Here is a 20,801-nt window from a genome sequence, read left to right on the forward strand (position 1 = left end):
CAAGCAGAAAGCAAGTAGGCTTAGGTTATCCCACCGGACTAACCTGGTGAATGAAAAGATTCACACATTCTTAATTGATCGAGTGCAGTCTCAGCCTAAGACTCCTGTTTTCCCTGGGTCCTTTAGTAATTCCCAGGGCACTGGTGCCTAGGGGTTAATATAGGCATTCTGTTCCCTGTCTGGAGGCCACTCAGCTGCACCCAGTAACCCCACAGCAACCCTGTGGCTAGCCACTCCAGTGAACTCCACCCACAGTGTCCCAAGTGAGCCATTGCCTGAGTCTGCCCACTATGGCATTCAGCTGATTGATTGGCTTTGACAGTTGCATGCCACTTTGGTCTAGCTTCCAAGGACCTGGTTTTTGGGATTCAACACACACAGCTGCTTCCCCAAGACATAAGCTGGCCTCTGGAAGGGCCAGGAATAGGTCCTTATTCTGTTGTCCAGAATCACTGCCTGGCTCCACTGTAGGTGATTTCATTTCAAAGGTCCCTTTTTTTCTTTCTGCCACAGGCCAGGGCCACCCTGACAAAATTCAGTTGCTTTGAGTCTTAGAAACTGGGGCTTTAGTCTTGTTTCTCCATAAGGTCCCTGGGTCCTTATGTATATTCACTAACCCCCACCAGCAATTGACAGGCTCTGCTTTTCAGCACTCTAAACTAGCCAGTGTCCTCTCACCAGATGATAGCAGGTTGGCTGTTTGCCTTTGTCTATTTAACATAATTTCTAAAATATCACAGTTCTTTTATGTAGAAGCCAGTGTAGTGAACTCAGCAATGCAGGAGACAGTGAATTGGAACTTCTCTAGTGAACTGAGGGAAACTGCCACACTTGTCCAATGGAGTTTAAGATCCACAGAAGTGGGCAAGAAGTGAAATGTTTTTGGCCTTTTTTCCTGACTTTCCCACAAAATTAAGTCAGCAGATGTGAAATATATTTATGTTTTTATTTAGGAACAATCAAAAGGTTTGAAGTACCATTGAGGCCCACTTCAAATTGTACAAGCATTTGTCCCTGTTCCCCTCCCTTATTCAAATCCACAGATACAAAATCTAGGAAATGTGCAATTTGCATCTTAGAAATAGCAGCATCCCCACAGGGGACCTCATGAGGCCTGAAGATTCAGCCCCAAGAGGGCAGCCCCACTCCTGCCTCAGCACGACCACAGTCCAAACCAAAGTTGACTTCCATTTTTGTTGTTAAACCATTTACCAAGGGTAAGGAATTCCCATTCTACCCAAGGCTTAAGTGATAGAGTATGCCAGTTCTTGGTTCGGTCTCACACCTGGCCATGGCAGGAGATGGGACCCTCTTGCAGAATTTGGCTAAAGTATTGTGCCTCGGGACAAACAAAAACAGGGCAGTTGCCTCTTACTTGTTTAGCACCAAGATGATCACCTCTTCAGCCATCTCTGCTGACAGCAGACTGCTCAACAGTCACTCAACAGTTACTCCCCAGTCTGAACTGCCCGGCAGTCTGGCCACAGGGAACAAGGCTTTGTGCTGAAGACCAGAATGCAAATGGGTGCTAGAATACCAGGAATCAAGACCTTGTCAGGAGGCATCTACAGGCCTTTGGCAACCTCCCTGACTTCCACAAAAGCTGCACTCAATAAAATCTCAATGAACAATGGCCAGCAGGGAAGAGAGGAAGGTGGGCGTGTTTTCTCTTTAATATTACGGCACAGTCTGACCCTCCTGACACTGTTGAACAAAGCAACTGCTCAGAAACTCGGCAGGAACTCTCTACATGGGTGACTGCTTCTCCCCTGGCCCCCGACCCAGTCTAACAGGAAACAACCCGATTGTCGTGCTTGCCGGGTCCCTGCTGAGGAGTGGGTGCTGGCAGTCCCCGCTCCTGCTGACAATCTCATGTGGGGCTCTGGCCCTGTTTCAAGCAAACTGCAAGAATGAGATAGCACTGTATGGGCAGGAACCAGGGATAGTGACAAATCTCCCTAAACACAAATTAAAGGATTCATAGGTCCCATGTGGTAGATTCTTTTAACAGGATTTCTATTCAGGTTTGAGTCTTGGGAAAGACCAAGCAGTTGTAGCTCTCTATATTTAGTGACTGAACAGCCTGACAGTTCACCTTTAACTCCAGTCACATTAATTTTGAATCATCCATTTATGGAAAGGAAACAAAGACTAAAAAGCATCAACCAAGAAAGACTACATTAACACATACAGGTGCTCCTCTGACACATGAGATTGTCAGCATGCACACACACACAGACACACTTCAAGCTGGTCTCCTGAAGGAAGAGGCACTAATGGCAGGTAAATGCTCAGGCTCCTCTCAGTACCCCAGCGCTCACCCACTATCCAAGCAGACAGCAGGAAGGTACCTAGAGTCCCCACCAGACTGGCTGCCTTTCTCCCTTCTCCCTTGGCCCAGCTCCTGCCAGAGCAGCCACAAAAGCCAGGTTCTGAGGGCTGTAGAAGCTTGGGACCCGCGACAATAAGCTGGTAACTATACATTCTTCATCATCCTCAAAGTCCTGCAAACCCAAAGATAGGACTTTCGAAAACTGAGGAAGCGGGTGCTTGCCCCTATCCTTGTCCATATGGTAACCAGGGTCTGCCTAGTCTCATTCCCAGCCTCTGGGTTCCCGCCTACACTCTAGACTTCAGGGCAGTTAGAATCCTGCTAGGATCTAGGGCTAAATACAAACTTCTCTGTCATATTTCCAGTCTGATGAAGAACTGGGCACCCATTCAAAGAGGTCAGATTTGTGGGCAGGCAAGAGCTCAGGAAAAAAGAACCAAAAAGGAGGGTCTCAACCCCTCCTAAGGCCAGATGCTCTATGTACTCCCATTAACTTCACAACCAAGTGCAGATGCTCGGTGAATTCAGACACAACTTGGGTTAGCCCTGCCCCACCTCTCCTGGTGTGACCTGGCACTAGTTACACACAGATTGTAGCAGAACCCTGTTGGTTCCATTAGCACTCAGAGCAAACCAGCACCCTGGTTACCACTTTTCATCCAGCCATTATGTCAAAATCCAAACTGGTTGCCTCACCAGCCCTGGTGTGGCATGGCCCAGCCATGTCCCTGCCCCATTTAAACAGGCCAGAGAAAACTACATAGTGGGTACATTAGGTTGAAGCCTTACGTGGGTAAGGGACGAGCACAGGATAAAGACTTGAGCTCCACAACTCCCTGCCTGCTCAGGCACCAGAGCTTTTCTGAGATCAAAATGCTCCCCAGGCCACATAGGGATGCGCCCGCCACTCCATGGTCTGGGCAGGCTGGCTGAGAGAGGTCTGCGCTCTCAGAGACAAGGAGAGAAGGAAACTGGGTCAAGAGACCCTGAAGAGGAGGGTCCATGTCTGGAGTGAAGGGAGCTAAGCCCTGCTGGCTACCTGACCTGGGTGGGCTGCTGGCTTTGCCCTGGAAGAGTTGACTACATAGACCTTCATGTGTCTAGAAGATTTTTCTTCTCCAGCATGTAACTATCTTGAAAATGGATGTAATATGTGAAAATTTAAACTTAATACAAAAGCACATCTTCTGCAAATGGTGAGTCAAACTGATGAAATCTCCCAGGTAAATTCTGACCAGGAAAAAGAGACATGACTTTAGGAAAATCCTAAACTAGGTTTGGTTTTAAAATTTTCTTCTTGGCCAGGCAAGGTGGCTCATGCCTGTAATCCCAGCACTTTGAGAGGCCAAGGCGGGTAGATCACGAGGTCAAGAGATTGAGATCATCCTGGACAACGTGGTGAAATCCCGAATCTACTACAAAATACAAAAATTAGTTGGGTGTGGTGGCATGCGCCTGTAGTCCCAGCTACTCGGGAGGCTGAGGCAGGAGAATTGCCTGAACCCGGGAGGCGGAGGTTGAAGTGAGCAGAGATCTTGCCACTGCACTCCAGCCTGGGTAACACAGTGACTGTCTCAAAAGAAAAAAAAATAATTTCTGGTCTGGCTCTCCTCTCCTGCAAGTTGCCTTTATCCACTTGGGCTGTGATATTTGAACTGAAAAAGCTGCACTAATCTGAGGATGTTGGTCAAAGAAGAGACAAGGAAAAAGAGGCCACAAGGCCCAAGCAGGGAGCATCCGCACAGAGCTGAAGGAGGGAGTATGCATATAGTATCCAACCAAAAAGGCCAGTGTCCTTCCTCCATAAAAGGCAGCCAGGAGGGAGAGGGAGAGAACACAGGACCTGCAACTAGGTCACTCACTAACATAAAACCCACAAGGGCCACATCTCAGGCTAGAGAATACAAAACTACCTGGTAGCACAGCCTCCCATGGCCAGCTGGAGATGAGATCACTAGTACATGTGGGAGCCCATAAGGCACTATCCCATGTTCTATCCAATTTCCTGCTTGTGCTACTAGAGAGCGGGGTGCAGAGTCCTTGTGTCAAGGTGCTTTGGTCCACCAGAATAGCTACCTGTCACTCAGCCAAGAGAAAGGAGCTTTAAGTTGTACAATCACTACCAAATCACAAAGCCCTGGCAAGCCATCCAACTAGGGCGTTCTTTTTCAGGAAACCAAGATTCTCAAAAATGGCACTCCTCCCTCCCAAAATAAAAAAGCTCCTTTATAGTCAAAAACAAGAACAAGTAATCAAAATATACAAAGCATATGTATCAAATTTAAATTTCCTTTATCAGAATGATGATCTGGCTTCACCTATGAGAACTGGATCTACATGTAAAAAACAAAACAGGTATAAGACATCAGCAACAAAAAACACTAAAATATGATTTTACTATCTCTGACGGGTCCAACTGCATACAGAGAAAAAAGAGTAGCCACTTTTTATAGGGTTTTCTTCTGAAGAGACTAACTCCATCCACCTCTCAACTCTGCAGCCCACAAATGCCTTCTACTGACGGCAGCAACACAACTTAACCCTTCAGCAGTGTACAAAACGACAGTGAGCTGTCTTGTGACGGCTACATAACTGGCTGCCACCCCACATCTCCCACTGCCACCCCACATCCCCCACTGCCACTGGGCTAGTGTGGGTGTGCCTGTGAATGACTGGCTGCATTCAGGGTTTTGCCCCCAAACCCTTGAGTACCTCCTACAATGTCCCTTTAAGCACCTGCCTGATAACTGCCTCCCTCATCATCACTTCTGATCATCTTTCAATGATAAGCTCTAGACCATACTCACTCATTCGCATCCAAGAGGAGGGGAAGAAGGGTCTGTCCAGCCTGCTGGGCTCCTTACATGGGCATTCTTGCCTTTTGTGGTGTAGCCCTGGCTGTTAGGCAGGGCCAACATCTGTAAGAAAAACATGCCAGGGCAGGCAGCACTGTACTTTTCCTCCTGAAAGATGAGCTGGTGCCCATGGCTGGGACACTCTCTGTCCTGCGTGAACTTGTCCAACAACTGTGTTTTGCTGTTTGGGTTGTAAATTAAATGTGAATACAAATAACCAATAAAATCCTCTCCACAAACCAACTCCTCAGCCAGTGCATGCAGGGCTCTGGAGGTGATGCCAGCAGGATTTGGAGGTGAGGCACTGGGTGGTTTCTCAGACACCTGGAGATGGCTTCCACCCCAGCCGCCTAGTGCACTGGCATCCCTCCAACACAGGCTACTTCCAATATCCGTGTGCCACCATGTTTCTCAAATGCACACGCCAGATGCACGTTTTATGAGAATCAAATGATTATACTGTGTGTGTCTGTGTGTGTGTGTATAAATTAATCTGCATGTACATAAACACTAAAAGGAGAAATTCCAAGTGTCTGTTCTCTGGAGGAAAGCAATTACTCACCATTCCTGGCAATTACTCAAAGGTTTTTGAGACCAAAAATCTTCACTCCCCAAATGGTAAGAATACAAAAATGGGCTGCAAAACTTGCTAAGTACTTACAGTCCCTGTTTGAAAGAAATAAGATGTGGTCCCTATTGGGATGGGGAGGGCAGAAGATGACACTTTAGAACATGATTTTGGTTTCCAAAGAAGCCCTCTCCTGGAAGGCAGGAGGGGCTACCGCCATGCTTGTCTTTGGAACCACATGAGAATGCTGCTCTGCCAGGTCTAGTTCCCTGGGGCGGGGGAGAAGGACGATCCCTAAACCACCACTAGTGCTTCTTGCCCAAAGCCCCTGCCCTCTCTCTGGGGTCTTCTAGCACTGTCACCCAGCCAGCCCAGGAGGTGGCTGTGCCAACAAGGCCTGGCACCTGTGGCTTGGCACTCTGGGAAGCAGGTGGTTTCTCAGAGGTGAGCGGAGCTATAGGTGGACAGGTCTTTAGTTCACCCCTCTTTACCAGCCACTCTCAGAGCAGCTGGTCTTGGGGAAATTGGGGATTTACCATTTAGTACAGCTTTGTAAGCATGTTTTCTAATTTTCAAAGGCACCCTTTCCTGTAATTTTCCTCAATTCAAAAAAGGACATGTGGATTAGGCTAAAGTAGAGTTCTTGTTTCCAAGTTTGGGGATATAAATATAGAATTTTAAAAGCATCCTCACAAGGACCAGTGATGCCCAGCACCCTCAGGCATGCATCCAGCACACCAGCCAGGCCCTTGGGTGGAAGCCAGGGGCACTCTGGGTGTCCTGCCAGGGACCCCTGCATGCAAATGTTTGTGCTAAAGACCACCCTACCTCTGACAATTCCAAGAAGTGAACAAATCCCTTCAGCCTTCACTTTTACTAATGGGCCAGTGTGTTCTTCCTTCCCAAACATAAGAGGCTCTGAAATGAGTGTGGAGAAAGTGCTCTGAAAACTGCAGTGGTCAAAGCTACAGGCGGTGGCTATAGACTTTCACTTACATCCCCACCTCATTTTTTTTTCCATCTTCCTCTCACTCCAAACATGTCTAGATTTAAAAAAAAAAAATGCAGGCACATAGGTCAGCATATTGGGCTTAACAACACATGTTTCTTCAGTTGATCTGGTAATTGAAAAGTTAGGGTCCATGATTCAAACTCCCGTGAAAAGGCAGAATTACGGTAACAACTAAAGAGAGTGGTAAAGCATCCAACATTAATCACATTGCCAGTCCATTTTTTGAATGGAGGGTTACAGCAGGTTCTGCACTGAGTAGCCCACAAGGCAAACCAAGCCTGGCACAAACTGTTAGCTGGTCACCATTTAATGCAGCAGAGATCCCTTCAAAGGTACTGCTTCCTTGAGGAACACAAAGTGGGCACCAAGGGGTTCCAGACGTAGCTTTGAGTGTGCCTGTAACTTCCCTACCTGACTGTGGAAGGTGAGGGGCACCTGCGACCCAGCGATCCCCAGAGAACAGACACAGGTCATTTTGAGAGATGATGTAAAGGACAATGCACTGCTTGGCTAACCAAAGTTTCTATGTAATGACAGTGTTGATAGTCTGATATTTTATTCAACATATATAGGTGGATATATACGTTAAAAACTTGATTCTGTGTCTATGAATATGAATATGAAATCTGAACCTATTTTTTCCATTGGAAGGTAAAGGAAAGGTCCTACATTGTGGGAGGAAGAACTGATGAGAACCCTGTCTTTCTTGCTGCTTGCTTGGTGGTGAGCAGGCCAAGGATAGCGGCAGGCTCTGGGCTGTCTGCGAGGACTCCGGAAGCTTTCTCAGGTGCCCAGCAGCTGGGCATGGGAACGGCATGTGGCAGCAGAGAGTTGGGTTTGGCTCTTCCACGTGGCAGGCGGTATCCCAGACAGGCCAGTCCTTCACATTAATCAGATCAAATTCAGTCTGTTTCTGAGAAGAAAACACATGCCTGTCACTCCACAGCAGCTGCCACCTGTGGTAGCCCCCAGGGCAGCCTGGTCCTTGCTATACCAGGGTGGCGTCACTGGCTTTGAGGACCTCTTAATTCCATGAGCAATGCCCTTCTGCCAGCCACTACCCCACCATCCAGCCTGAGGGAATGTGGTTTAAGGACAGGATGCTGGCTCAACCTGGCAAGGCTATCAGACTCTCTGAGGGAACTTGCAAGGCCCCAGGCCTAGCAGCTGGAGCAGCAGTTTGGCCTCTCCAGGCCCACTAAATCTCCCTAGCTCCCCAGGCTTCCACTACCACCATTTCTGGCGTCCTGTCCTAAAATGCTTCATCCTGCCCTCTCCCTCCAGGCTCTCCAGAACATACTGTTCCAATGTAATAGCAGCTAGGTCTAGTTCTGATATGTATTCTACTGATGTCTTCACTTCACTTCATTTGCCACTTGCAACCCTAAAGTCAAAGTCAAAGTAAGGCTGCTATCAGAGAGGTCCATCATCTGTGATTATAGAGATATGGCCTTTAATCACAGCTGGCTGAGAAAGCCATGAGAAACCAGGTACAGATAAACAGGGATTACAGGCCTGAGCCACCGCGCCCGGCCCTGAAATCAAGTTTTTTTTTCAGCTCCCACATATGAGTAAGAACATGTATTTGACTTTTTGTGCTTGGGTTATTCCAATGAACATAATGACCTCTAGTTCTATTATTTTTTATCTTTTTAATAATAGCCATTCTAACTGGGATAAAATGATATCTCACTGTGGTTTTGATTCATGATGTTGATCATAGCTTAATATGCCTATTGACCATGTGTATGTCTTCTTTTGCAAACTGTCCCCTACTTGCCACCTTTTTCTTTTCTTTTCTTTTCTTTTTTGAGACAGAGTCTTGCTCTATCACCCAGGCTGGAGTGCAGTGGCACAATCACACCTCACTGCAGTCTCAACTTCCTGGGCTCAACTGATCCTCCCACTTCGGCCTCCTGAGTAGCTGGGACTACAGGTGTGTGCCACTATGCCCAGCTAATTTTTGTATTTTAAGAGACGGGGTTTCACTATGTTGCCAAAGCCTGTCTTGAACTCCTGGGGCTCAAGCAATCCACCTACCTTGGCCTCTCAAAGTGTTGGGAATACAGGCGTGAGCTGCTGCATTCCACCTTTTGCCCACTTTTTAATGTGATGGTTTTTTGACTTCTTTATATATTCTAGATATTAGTCCTTTGTTGGATGAATAGTTTGCAAATATTTTCTCCCATTTAACATACTGTCTCTGTACTCTGTTGACTGCTTTGCTATGCAGAAGATTTTTAGTTTAATATAGTCCCCTTTGTCTATTTTTGTTTTAGTTATCTGTGTTTTTGTGGTCTTAGCTATAAAACCTTTGCTTAGACCAATGTCCTGAAGTGTTTTGCACTATGTTTTCTTCTAGTAGTTTCATAATTTCAGGTCTTATATTTAAATCTTTAATCCATCTTGAGTTGACTTTTGTGTATGTTGAGAGATACAGGTCCAGTTTCATTCTTCTGCTTATGGATATCTAATTTTCCCAGCACCACTTGTTGAAGAGGGTGTCCTTTCCTAAGTGTATGTTCTTGGCACCTTTGTTGAAAATCAGTTGGTTGTAAATATGTGGCTTTATTTCTGAGTTCTGTATTTTTTTCCTTTGGTATGTGGGTCTATTTTTATACCAATATCATGCTGTTTTGGTTAGTATAGCCTTGTGATATACTTTGAAGTCAGGTAATGGGACGTCTACAGCTTTGTTCTTTTTGCTCAAGATTGCTTTGACTATTTTAGCTCTTTTTTGGTTCTGTACAAATTTTAGGGTTTTTCTATTTCTGTGAAAAAACTACATTGGTATTTTGACAGCAATTGCATTGAATCTGTAGACTGCTTTGGGCAGTATGATCATTTAAATGATACTAGTTTTTCCAATCCATAAGCGTGGGATGTCTTTCCATTTATGTCCTCTTCAATTTATTTCATCAGTGTTTTATAGTTTTTCTTCCAGAGATCTCTCACCTCCTTGATTAAATTTATTCCTAAGTATCTTTTTTTGGTAGCTATTGTAAATCAGATTACCTTCTTGATTTTTTTTTTCAGCAATTTTATTATTGGTGTATAGAAACTACTGATTTTTGCATGTTAACTTTATATCCTGCAACTGTCCTGAATTTGCTTATCAGCCTTAAGAGTTTTTTTGGCGAAGTCTTTTTGGTTTTTCTAACTATCAGATGTCATCTGCAAAAAGGCACAATTTGACTTTCTCTTTTTCAATTTGGATGCCTTTTATTGCTTTCTCTAGGCTGATTTCTCTGGCTAGAACTTCCAGTATTATGTTGAATAGGGGTGGTGAAGGTGGGCATCCTTGTCATGTTCCAGTTCCCAGAGGAAAGGCTTTCTGCTTTTCCCCATTCAATATGATGTTAGCTGTGGGATTATCATTTATGGCCTTCACTATCTTGTTCTTTCTATGCAGTTTTCTGCGTGTTTTTATCATGACGTATGTTGAATTTTATCAAATGCTTTCTCTGTGTTTATTGAGATGACCATATGATTTTTGCTCTTCATTCTGTTGATGTGATGCATTGCGTTAACTGAATGGTGTATGCTAAATCATCCTTGCATTTCTGGGACAAATGTCACATGATAATAATAATTTTTATTTTTTTTCTTTTTATTTTTTTTATTTTTTTTTTTTATTTTTGAGACGGAGTTTCGCTCTTGTTACCCAGGCTGGAGTGCAATGGCGCGATCTCGGCTCACCGCAACCTCCGCCTCCTGGGTTCAGGCAATTCTCCTGCCTCAGCCTCCTGAGTAGCTGGGATTATAGGCACGCGCCACCGTGCCCGGCTAATTTTTTGTATTTTTAGTAGAGACGGGGTTTCACCATGTTGACCAGGTTGGTCTCGATCTCTCGACCTTGTGATCCACCCGCCTCGGCCTCCCAAAGTGCTGGGATTACAGGCGTGAGCCACCGCGCCCGGCCAATTTTTATTTTTTTTTGAGATGGAGTTTCCACTCTTGTAACCTAGGCTGGAGTACAGGGGTGTGATCTCGGCTCACTGCAACCTCTGCCTCCTTGGTTCAAGCAATTCTTCTGCCTCAGCCTCCCAAGTAGCTGGCATTGCAGGCGCATGCCACCATGCCTGGTTAATTTTGTATTTTTAGAAATGGGGTTTAACCATGTTGGCCAAGGTGGTCTTGCACTCCTGAACTCTGGTGATCTGCCCACCTTGGCCTCCCAAAGTGCTGGAATTACAGGCTTGAGCCACCATGCCCAGCCAAGGATTATTGATATGTGAAGTTTTGTTATTGTTATGTTGTTGTTTTCCGGTTGTTTTATGTATTTTTTGTTTCCTTTTCTTTCGCTTGGTATTGTAGTTTAGTGGTTTTCCGTAGTGCATTTGAGTCTTTTCTCTTCCTCATCTGTGTGTTTTGCCAGTGAGTTTTATACTTTCATGTGTTTTCATAGTGATAAATGTCATACTTTCACTTCCATGTTTAGAACTCTTGAGCATTTCGTGTAGGGGCAGTATAGTGGTGAAAAATTTTCTCACTTTTTGCTTGTCTTAGAAATACTTTATTTCTCCTTTGTTTATGAAGGATAATTTTACTAGACATAGTATTCTTGGCTTTTTTTCCCTTCAGTCTTGTGGATATATCATCTCATTTTCTTCTGATCTGTAATGTTTCTGCTGAAATTCACTGTTAGTCTAATGGGGCTTTTTTTTTTTTTTTTCCTGAGACAGTCTTACTATGTCACCAGGCTGGAGTGTAGTGGCGCAATCTCGGCTTACTACAACCTGTCTTCCAGGTTCAAGTAATTCTGCCTCAGCCTCCCAAGTAGCTGGGACTACAGGTGCCTGTCACCATGCCTGGCTAATTTTTTTTGTATTTTAAGTAGAGATAGAGTTTCATTATGTTGGCCAGGCTGGTCTTGAGCTCCTGACCTTGTGATCCACCCAGCCTCAGCCTCCCAAAGTGCTGGGACTATAGGTGTGAGCCACCATGCCCGGCTATGGGGCCTCCTTTATAGTTGCTTAGACACATTTATCTTGCTGTCCTTAGAATTCTCTGACTTTAGACACTTTGACTATAATGCATCATGGAGAAGACCTTTTAGCATTGTAGCTGTTTGGGGGATATCAGGGCCTCCTATATCTAGATGTCTAAATCTCCTGTGAGATTTGAGAAGCTTTCATCTATTAATATTATTCATTTAATAAGTTTTCTCACTCTTTCATTTTCTTATTTTTTACCCTCTGGGATCCCAATAATTCAGATATGTAGTTGCTTTATTGTATCTCATATGTCACAAGGGCTTTGCTCATTTTTCTTTATTCTTTTTCAGGTAAAAAGACCTGTGTTCCAGATCTAAGATTTTTTTTCTCCTTGATCTAATATATTGTCAAAGCTTTCAATTGTATTCTGTGTACTTTGTTTCATGAAGTCTTCTGTTCCAGAACTTTTTTTTATACATATATCTCTTTGATAAAATTATCATTCATTTCCTGAATTGTTTTTCTTATTTTTCACATTCTCTTACACCTCACTGAGCTTCCTTATACTCAATAATTTGAATTCTTTTTCTGGGATTTTCTGAGTTTTTTTATTGGAATCTATTGCTAGAAATTTATTGTGTTCTTTTAAAGGTGTCCTATTTCCTTGCTTTTTCACACTTCTGTGTCCTTATGCTGATATCTGCACATCTGGTGTAACAGTTGCTTCTTCAAATTTTTTGCATTTGCATTTGTAGGGAAGAACTTTCTCTAAGATGTTTCTATGGTGTCGGTTGGGTAGGACACTTTGGCTTTGATTCTTGGTATGTGCAGTTGTATAGTCTCTGTATGATTTCTTTAGCTATAAATAGCATAGGTGGTATCTGTGATTTCCTCAGTGGCTCAGGAGTTATTAGTAAAAACTATGGTAAAATTTTGCTAAGGACTGGAATGCCAGGTGGGCCATTCTCCAGGCACCAGTGGTAGCAGCAGTGAGCTGAGCATGCCTGCCTTTGGACCCCACAGTAGCAAGCAATGGCACCAGTGTCAGTGGGTCAAAGCAGGCTGATTCTTGGACTTTCAGGTGGCTTACTCAGATGTCAGTAGTGGCAGCAGTTGCCAGGCATATGGGCAGGTGGCATGGCATGGGAGATCACAGTGACAGTGTTGAAATAACTCTCTGGGTCCCAAGTGATATGTCCTGTGTTGGCAGTGGTTCAACAGGCTGGGTGGGCCATTCTCCAGACCCACAAGTGGTACATATAGCTAGTAGTGGCCAGGTGGGTAGGCCCCAATCTCAGGCACCCAAGAGGAATATTCAGGTGTCAATGATGGTGGACTAGGCTGGGCAATCCCCTAGCCCCTACACTGTGTGCTCTGGCCAGGGAAATGGTGGTATGAAGCCAAGCTGGGCAGTTTTGTCATCAGGCTCCCTATGATGTGTGCAGGTGCCAACCAAGGTGGGCAGGCACAGGGCAATCCCTAGGCCACCTGCAGAATGCTTGGATAGGGAGTGGCAGTGCTATACTACTGCCTTCCACTGGGGAGTACAGGGTTGCTGGCCAGTGGGGAATGCATGTGCCACTCACACCTCAGCTCCAGTAGCACTGGAGTGCCTTGCTTTGGTAGCTGGCACCATGGTTGTACCTCAGCAACAATATCAGGAGCACATGCCTTGCAGTGCTTCAGCCCCAGCTGCAGTAACTCACAGTCACTTGTGCCTCAGCTCTGAAGAAAACAGACTGTGGTTTTCTTACACCTCAGCCATGGACTCCAGGACAGTGTACAGTCTTTTGGGGGCTGGGCTGTAAATGACATCTTGCTGTAACTGTTTAGTTCTCAGGAAGTGTGGGGGACCCAGTGCAAGCTCCCTTCTGGAGCAGTGCCACTTAACAATCACCTGGCACCTCCTATGTTAGTCTCATGGCCTGCAAGGGCTGAGGAACTCTCCCATAGCTTGAACTGCAGATCCTTTCATGGTGGAAATATAGACCACTGAGAGTCTCTCTCACATTTTCCCCATATTGGGGGGACTCTCTCAGTTCCCAGCCAATCCTGGCTGAACAAGCTGCCTTGCTTCCTTTTACTTCCTTACTTTAGATGTTTCCTGTCCCTTTTCTGTGAATTCCAGTGTACTGTCTTGGATAATTTATTCAAAGTATAATTATCTACTCTCTATTTTTGTTTGTTTGTTTTTTTTTTTTTGAGACGGAGTTTCACTCTTGTTACCCAGGCTGGAGTGCAATGGCGCGATCTCGGCTCACCGCAACCTCCGCCTCCTGGGCTCAGACAATTCTCCTGCCTCAGCCTCCTGAGTAGCTGGGATTACAGGCATGCGCCACCATGCCCAGCTATTTTTTTTGTATTTTTAGTAGAGACGGGGTTTCACCATGTTGACCAGGATGGTCTCGATCTCTCGACCTCGTGATCCACCCGCCTCGGCCTCCCAAAGTGCTGGGATTACAGGCTTGAGCCACCGCGCCCGGCCTATTTTTGTTCTTAATGAAACAGGTGAGTACAAAATGTCTCTAGTTAGCCATTTTGGTTGGGTCTTCCTGGATTTTCCTAATGCCACTATGGTTTTGATAGGTTTTACATTGACTCTGTAGTTTGCTTTGGGTCGTATCTGCATCTTAATAGTATCAATCCATGAACACAGGATATCTTTCTATTTATTTAGGTCATCTTTAATGTTTTTCAGCAACATTTTGTAGTTTTCAAGATACACTTCTTTTGCCTTCTTGGTTAAATTTATTCCTAAGCATTTTTTTCTTTTTCTTTTTTTTTATTTTTTGAGACACAGTCTCACTCTGTTGCCCAGGATGGAGTGCAGTGGTGTGATCTCCACTCACTGCAACCTCCACCTCCCAGATTCAAGCAATTCTTCTGTCTCAACATCTCGAGTAGCTGGGACTACAGGTCTGCACCACCACGCCCAGCTAATTTTTGTATTTTTAGCAGAAATGGGGTTTCACCATATTGGCCAGACTAGTCTCAAACTCCTGACCTTGTGATCCACCTGCCTCAGCCTCCTAACGTGCTGGAATTAAAGGCGTGAGCCACTGCTGCCCAGACACATTTTTTTTTTTTATGCCATTGTAAATGATACCATTAAATTTTTTTTTTCAGATTGTTCACTGCAAGTGTATAAAAATACAACCCATTTTTTTAAACAGATGGGGGTCTCACTATGTTGCCCAGACTGGCCTCCTTGAATTCCTGCCTCAGCCTCCCAAGTAGCTGGGACTACAGTCATGTCACTGTGCCCGCTAAATACAACTGATTTTTGTGTGTTGATTTTATATCCTGCAGCTTTGCCAAGTTCATTTATTAGCTCTTAACTATTTTGCGTGTGTGTGTGGATTCAAGTTTTCTACATATAAGATCATGCCATCTGTGAACAGAGATAATTTTCCAATTTGGATTTTTTTTTTTTCCCTAATTGCTCTGGCTAGAACTTCCAATACTATTTTGAATAGAAATGGCAAAAGTGGGCATCTTGATTTTATTCCTGGTCTAGGAGAACAGTTTTCTTTCACCATTATTGAATACAATGTTATGGGCTTTTCATATATGGTCTTTATCATACTGTTTGTCATATACCTAGTTACTGAGTTTTTATTATCATGAAAGCATGTTGATTTGTTAGATTCTCTTTCTGCTTGAATGAGGATGACCATGTGTTTCATTCTCTTCATTCTTTTAGTGTGGTGTATTACATTGATATTCACATGTCAGGCAATCCTTGCACTGCTGCAACAGATCCCACTTGGTCATGAAGTATAATCCTTTTAGTATGCTGCTGAATTTGGCTTGCTATTTTATTGAGGATTTTTGTATCTATATTCAGAGGGTATATTAGTCTGCATATTTCTTTTCTTGTAGTGCCTTTGTCTTGCTTTGGTATCAGGATAATGCTGACCTCATGAGTTAGGCAGTGTTTACTCCTCTTCAATTTTTCGGGAGGAATTTGAAGATAACTGGTGTGTTAATTCTTTCAATATTTGGAAGAATTCACCAGGGGTCCTGGACTTTTCACTTTTTGAATGGTTTCTGAAAACAGATTCAATCTTCTTACCAGTTACTGTTATATTTTGGTTTTTTATTTCTTCATCAGTTGATTTTGGGAGAGTATGTGTTTCTAAGAATTTCATCTAGGTTACCCAATTTATTGGCCTATGACTGTTAATAGTAGTCTCTTATATCTTATATTCATGTGAAATTGGCAGTAACATCCCCTCTTTCATTTTTGATGTAATTTGAGTCTTCTCTTTCACTTATCTAAAGATTTGTCAAATTTGTTTCTTCAAGAATCAACTTTGGTTTCATTGATTCTCTATCTGTTCTCTCTCTCTGCTCTAACCTTTATTTCCTTCCTTCTGCTAACTTTGGGTTTCATTTGCTCTTTTCTAGTTCTTTGAAGTGTACATTTAGGTTACTGATTTGAGATCTTTAAAAAACAAAATTTTTAAGACATGGGGTCTCACTCTGTCACCCAGGCTGAAGTGCAGTGGTACAAGCAAGCATAGCTTACTATAACCTCAAACTCCTGGTAAACATCCTCCCACCTCAGACTCCTTAGTAGTTGACACTACAGGAACATGCCACCACACTTGGCTAATTTTTCAGTTTTTTGTAGAGACAGGGTCTTACTTTGTTATTCAGGCTGGTCTCAAACTCCTGGCCTCAAGTGATCCTCCCACCTTGGCCTCCCAAAGCATCGGGATTATAGATGTAAGCCACCGTGCCCGGCTGAGATCTTTTTTTTTTTTTTTGAGACAGTTTTGCTCTTATTGCCCAGGCTGGAGTACAATGGCACAGCTCCCTGCAATCTCCACCTTCTAGGTCAAGCAGTTCTCCTGCCTCATCCTCCCAAGTAGCTGGGATTACAAGCACCTGCCACCATGTCTGGCTAATTTTTGTATTTTTAGTAGGGATGGGGTTTCACCATGCTGGCCAGGCTGGTCTCAAATTCCTGACCTCAGGTGATCTGCCCGCTTCAGCCTCCCAAAATGCTGGAATTATAGGAGTGAGCCACCGTGCCCAGCATGAGATCTTTTTCAATGTATGCATTTACAGCTACAGATTTACCTCTTAGGACTGCCTTCACTACACGCCATAAGTTCTAGTATATTGTGTTTTCATTTGTCTCCAGGTTTTTTTTTTTTAATTTCCCTTTTGATTTCTTCTTTAACCCATTAGTTTTTAAATAGTGTGTTGTTTAATTTCCACATATTTGTATATTTCCAGTTTTTTATTTTTAATGTCTAGTTTCATTCTGCTGTAAGTGGAAATGTACTATGTATAATTTCAGTTTTTAAAAATTTTTAAGATTTGTTTCATGGCTTAATGTATGGTTTATCCTGGAGAATATTCCATGTGAACTTGAGAAGACTGTGTATTCTGCTGTTGTTGGGTGGTATTCTGTTTATGTCTATTTGGTCTAATTGGCTTATAGTGTTGTTCAGATCCTCTACTTCCTGATTGATCTTCTGTCTGATTTCTATATCCATTATTGAACATGGAGTATTAAAGTCTCCAACTATTTTTGTGAGAGTCTCCAACTATTTTTGTGTAATTCTCCCTTTAATTTTGTCATTTCTCTTTTAAATGTTTGGGAGCTCTGTTAGGTATATATATGAAACTTTTACCAATATAATATCCTTCTTTATCTCTTGTAACTTTTCTTGATTTAAAATTTATTTTCTGTGCTTTTTTCAAAAGACGGCACTGGAGGTGAAGATGGAAGCTCTTGACTCTCCTAAAGCCTACCACAAAGTGAAGGCTTTAAAGAACAAGGAGGCAGTGCTGAAAGGCGTCCATACAGCCACCAAAGAAGAAGAAGAAGAAGAAGAAGAAGAACATCCGCATATCACCCACCTTCCTGTGGCCAAAGACACTATGACTCCGAAGGCAGCCCCAATATCCTCAGAAGAGCACTCCCAGAAGAAATAAGCTTGGCCACTATGCCAGCATCAAGTCCCCACTGACCACTGAGTCTGCTGTGAAGAAGACAGAAGACAACAATACACCTGTGTTCACTGTGGATGTTAAAGCCAACAAGCACCAGATCAAACAGGCTGTGAAGCAGCTCTGTGACACGGATGTGGTCAAAGTCAACAGGCCTGAGGACGAGAAGAAGGCGTATGTTCGACTGGCTCCTGATTAAAATGCTTTCGATATTGCCAACAAAACTGGATTATCTCAGCTGAGTCTTGACTTGCTAATTCTAAATTATACACATAACATATATATATTACATATTCTTATATATAATTGTGTATATTATTTAAAATATGTTACAAATATTCTTCAGAAAAAATAATGGTTTTTGTCTGATAATACAGCCACCTCAGCTGTCATATAGTTACTACTTTCCAGATGTATCTTTTTCTATCCTTACTTTCAACCTCCTTGTATCCTTACATATAAAGTGAGTCTCTTAAGAAAGCATATAAACACTTAATTTTCTTATTCCAATCTGCCAATCTTTGTTTTTAATAGAAGAGCTTAGCCCCTTTACATTTAATGTGATTACTGATAAAGGATTTACTTTTGCCATTGAGCCATTTGTTTCTCATATGTCTTAAATGTTTTTGATTCCTCAATTCCATTACTGCCTTCTTTTGTATTTGATTGTTTGCAATGTACTGTTTTGTTTTGTTTGCAATGCATGAATTTGTTAGTTTTACTATTTATACAGATTACATCTTACTACATTGTATGTCCATTAATACAGATTTATAATTTTTTAATGAATTTGTCTTTTAAATTCTAAGGCACAAAGAGAAAAAGTTATAAACCAATAGTACTGGCTCTTATATTTACCTCTAAAGTTATCTTAACTAGGGCTCTTTATTTTTTCTTATGGCTTCAAGTTTCTGTTCAGTGTCCTTTAATTTCAGCCTGAAGGACTCCCTTTAGCATTTCTGGTAGGGTGTGTCTACTAGTAATGAAGTCCTTCAACTTTATTTGGAAAAGTCTGGATTTCTCTTTCATTTTTGAAGGATAGTTTTGCCATATACAGGAATCGGTTGAGAGATTTTTTTTTCTTTCATGACTTTAGATATGTCATCTTGCTGCCTTTGGGCTTCCAAGATTTTTGATGAGGAATCGGTTGTTAAACTTGTCAAGAATTCTTTGCATGTGATGAGTTGCTTTTCTCTTGCTGCTTTCAAAATCTTGTCTTCAGGTTTTGACAGTTCTAATATAATATGTATTGGCATGGATCTCTTTGCATTCATCCTGCTTGGATTTCATTGAGATTTTTGGATGTATAGACTCATGACTTTCATCGGGTTTGGGAAATTTTCTATCATTATTTCTTTAAATATTCTTTCTGTCCCTTTTCTCTGTCTCCTTTTCTGGGATTCCTATAATGTGTACATTAGTATGCTTGATGATACCCCAATAGCTCTCTTGGGCTTTTTTTTTTCCCTTTCTTTCTCGTCCTTTAAATAATTTCAATTATTTTCTCTTCAAATTCACTGTTCTCTTCCTTTTGCATGCCCAAATCTTTGCTGACTCCCTCTAATATGTTTTCCATTTCAAGGATTGTACATTTTAGCTCTAGAATTTGTTTGGTTTCTTTTCATAGTTTCTATCCTTTATTGAAACTCTCATTTTTTCATGCATGGTTTTCCTGATTTCCTTTAGTTCTTTGCCCATGGTTTCCTTTAGCTCATTGAACATACTTAAGATAGCTGATTTAATATATTTGACTAATAATTCCAATGTCTGGACTTCCTCAAGGATAGTGTCTGTCAATTTTTTTTCCTTGCGAATGAACCATATTTTTCTATTTCTTTTTATGTTTTGTAATTTCTTTTGTTGAGAACCGGACATTATATTATGTTGTGGTAACTGAAAAATCTAATTCTCTCATGCCTCAGAGATTGCTGATTTTTGCTTATTGAGGGCTGGAGCCAACTATTTGCAACTTTTCCAATTCTTTGTGGTATGGGGTCAGTGAAGTTTCTATTTTGATAACTCTGTGGTTAACCAGTGACCTAAGATTTCATTAAATGTCTGGCTTGCCAAAGGGGGACATTGAGAATAAAGGAAAAAAATAGGCACTGTCTCTTTAAACCCTCTTGTGGCTAGAAAGCTCCTTTTGCCCAAGGGAGTCGAGACAATGATCAGCCTCTGCATTGGCCCCTCAGCGATCAAATGCAGTAATCAGCAATCAAAATATAAAAAGGTGACTTTTTTTTTTTGGAGATGGAGTCTTGCTCTGTTGCCCACGCTGGAGTGCAGTGGTGCAATCTTGGCTCACCGCAACCTCCACCTCCCAGGTTCAAGTGATTCTCCTGCCTCAGCCTCCTGAATAGCTGGTATTAGAGGCACTCACCACCATGCCCGGCTAATTTTTGTATTTTTAGTAAAGGCAGGGTTTCACCATGTTGGCCAGGCTGGTCTCAAATTCTTGACCTCAAGTGATCCACCCGCCTCAGCCTCCCAAAGTGCTGGGATTAAAGGTGTGAGCCACCACGCCTGGCCACAAAAACTTGACTTTCAGAGGACAAAGTTGTTATTGCCCACCCTGACACCAACAGCCTACACCAGGAACATTTTCCACAGTTTCCTGCTGCAGAGCTTGGGAATGCTGCTATGTGAAACAAACTCATCAAAATTTATAAGCCTCTCCATCAAGCTCTTCCCTGGAAACAGCTGCTTGAGATAATTACTGCCAGCTCAATAATTGTTTTGGTGGAGGAACAGATCCCTGATGCTGCTACTGCCATCTTCCATAACATCCTTCTCCATGTCAGCTTTTGTAACAAACTTGTTCCAACATCCTCATCTCTCCTGAACATGACACCCTGGCCTACTGGTAATCACAAGAAGCTTACAGCTGGGTATAACATAAGGACCAACTTGGACAAAGTCCTGTAGGAGAGACAATCTGCTTTGCATTTAAAAAAAAAGAAAGAAAGAAAGAAAGAAAGAAAGGTCAAACCAGCCATAAAAACCTGCTGTTCTGACTCCAGGGTGTGCTATCAGCTGCTTTATAAAGTAGGCTGTGAGCTGTGGGCCCCAAAGGAGGGGAGTGTTTTGTTGTACTCTTGGTGTATTGAAAACCTGCTGCAACTGGAAGAGG

The 20,801-nt window shown here is 42.9% G+C and overlaps 1 protein-coding gene across 8 annotated transcripts in view; it reads right to left on the minus strand.

The window, feature by feature from the left end:
* ZHX3 (zinc fingers and homeoboxes 3) overlaps positions 1–20,801 on the minus strand; it is a 183,562-nt gene that overhangs the window by 52,210 nt on the left and 110,551 nt on the right. Inside the window, exons 5-6 of one of the 8 annotated variants that reach the window (XR_012519355.1) lie at positions 17,582–17,703; positions 7,596–7,680 (exon numbers count right to left, since the gene is read on the minus strand). The exons of 5 other annotated variants lie outside the window; for them this stretch is intronic. Coding sequence is in view for 2 of the 3 variants with exons in the window: in XM_039479777.2 (XP_039335711.1) it covers positions 17,666–17,703 (38 nt within the window). In the remaining variant the exon portion in view is untranslated. Of the gene's footprint in view, positions 1–7,586; positions 7,681–16,851; positions 17,704–20,801 lie in introns of those variants that run through there. 2 more of the 8 variants (XM_074406540.1, XM_039479777.2) reach the window with 2 other exon arrangements.

Source organism: Saimiri boliviensis, chromosome 9, assembly GCF_048565385.1.
Source record: "Saimiri boliviensis isolate mSaiBol1 chromosome 9, mSaiBol1.pri, whole genome shotgun sequence".
NCBI lineage: Eukaryota > Metazoa > Chordata > Mammalia > Primates > Cebidae > Saimiri > Saimiri boliviensis.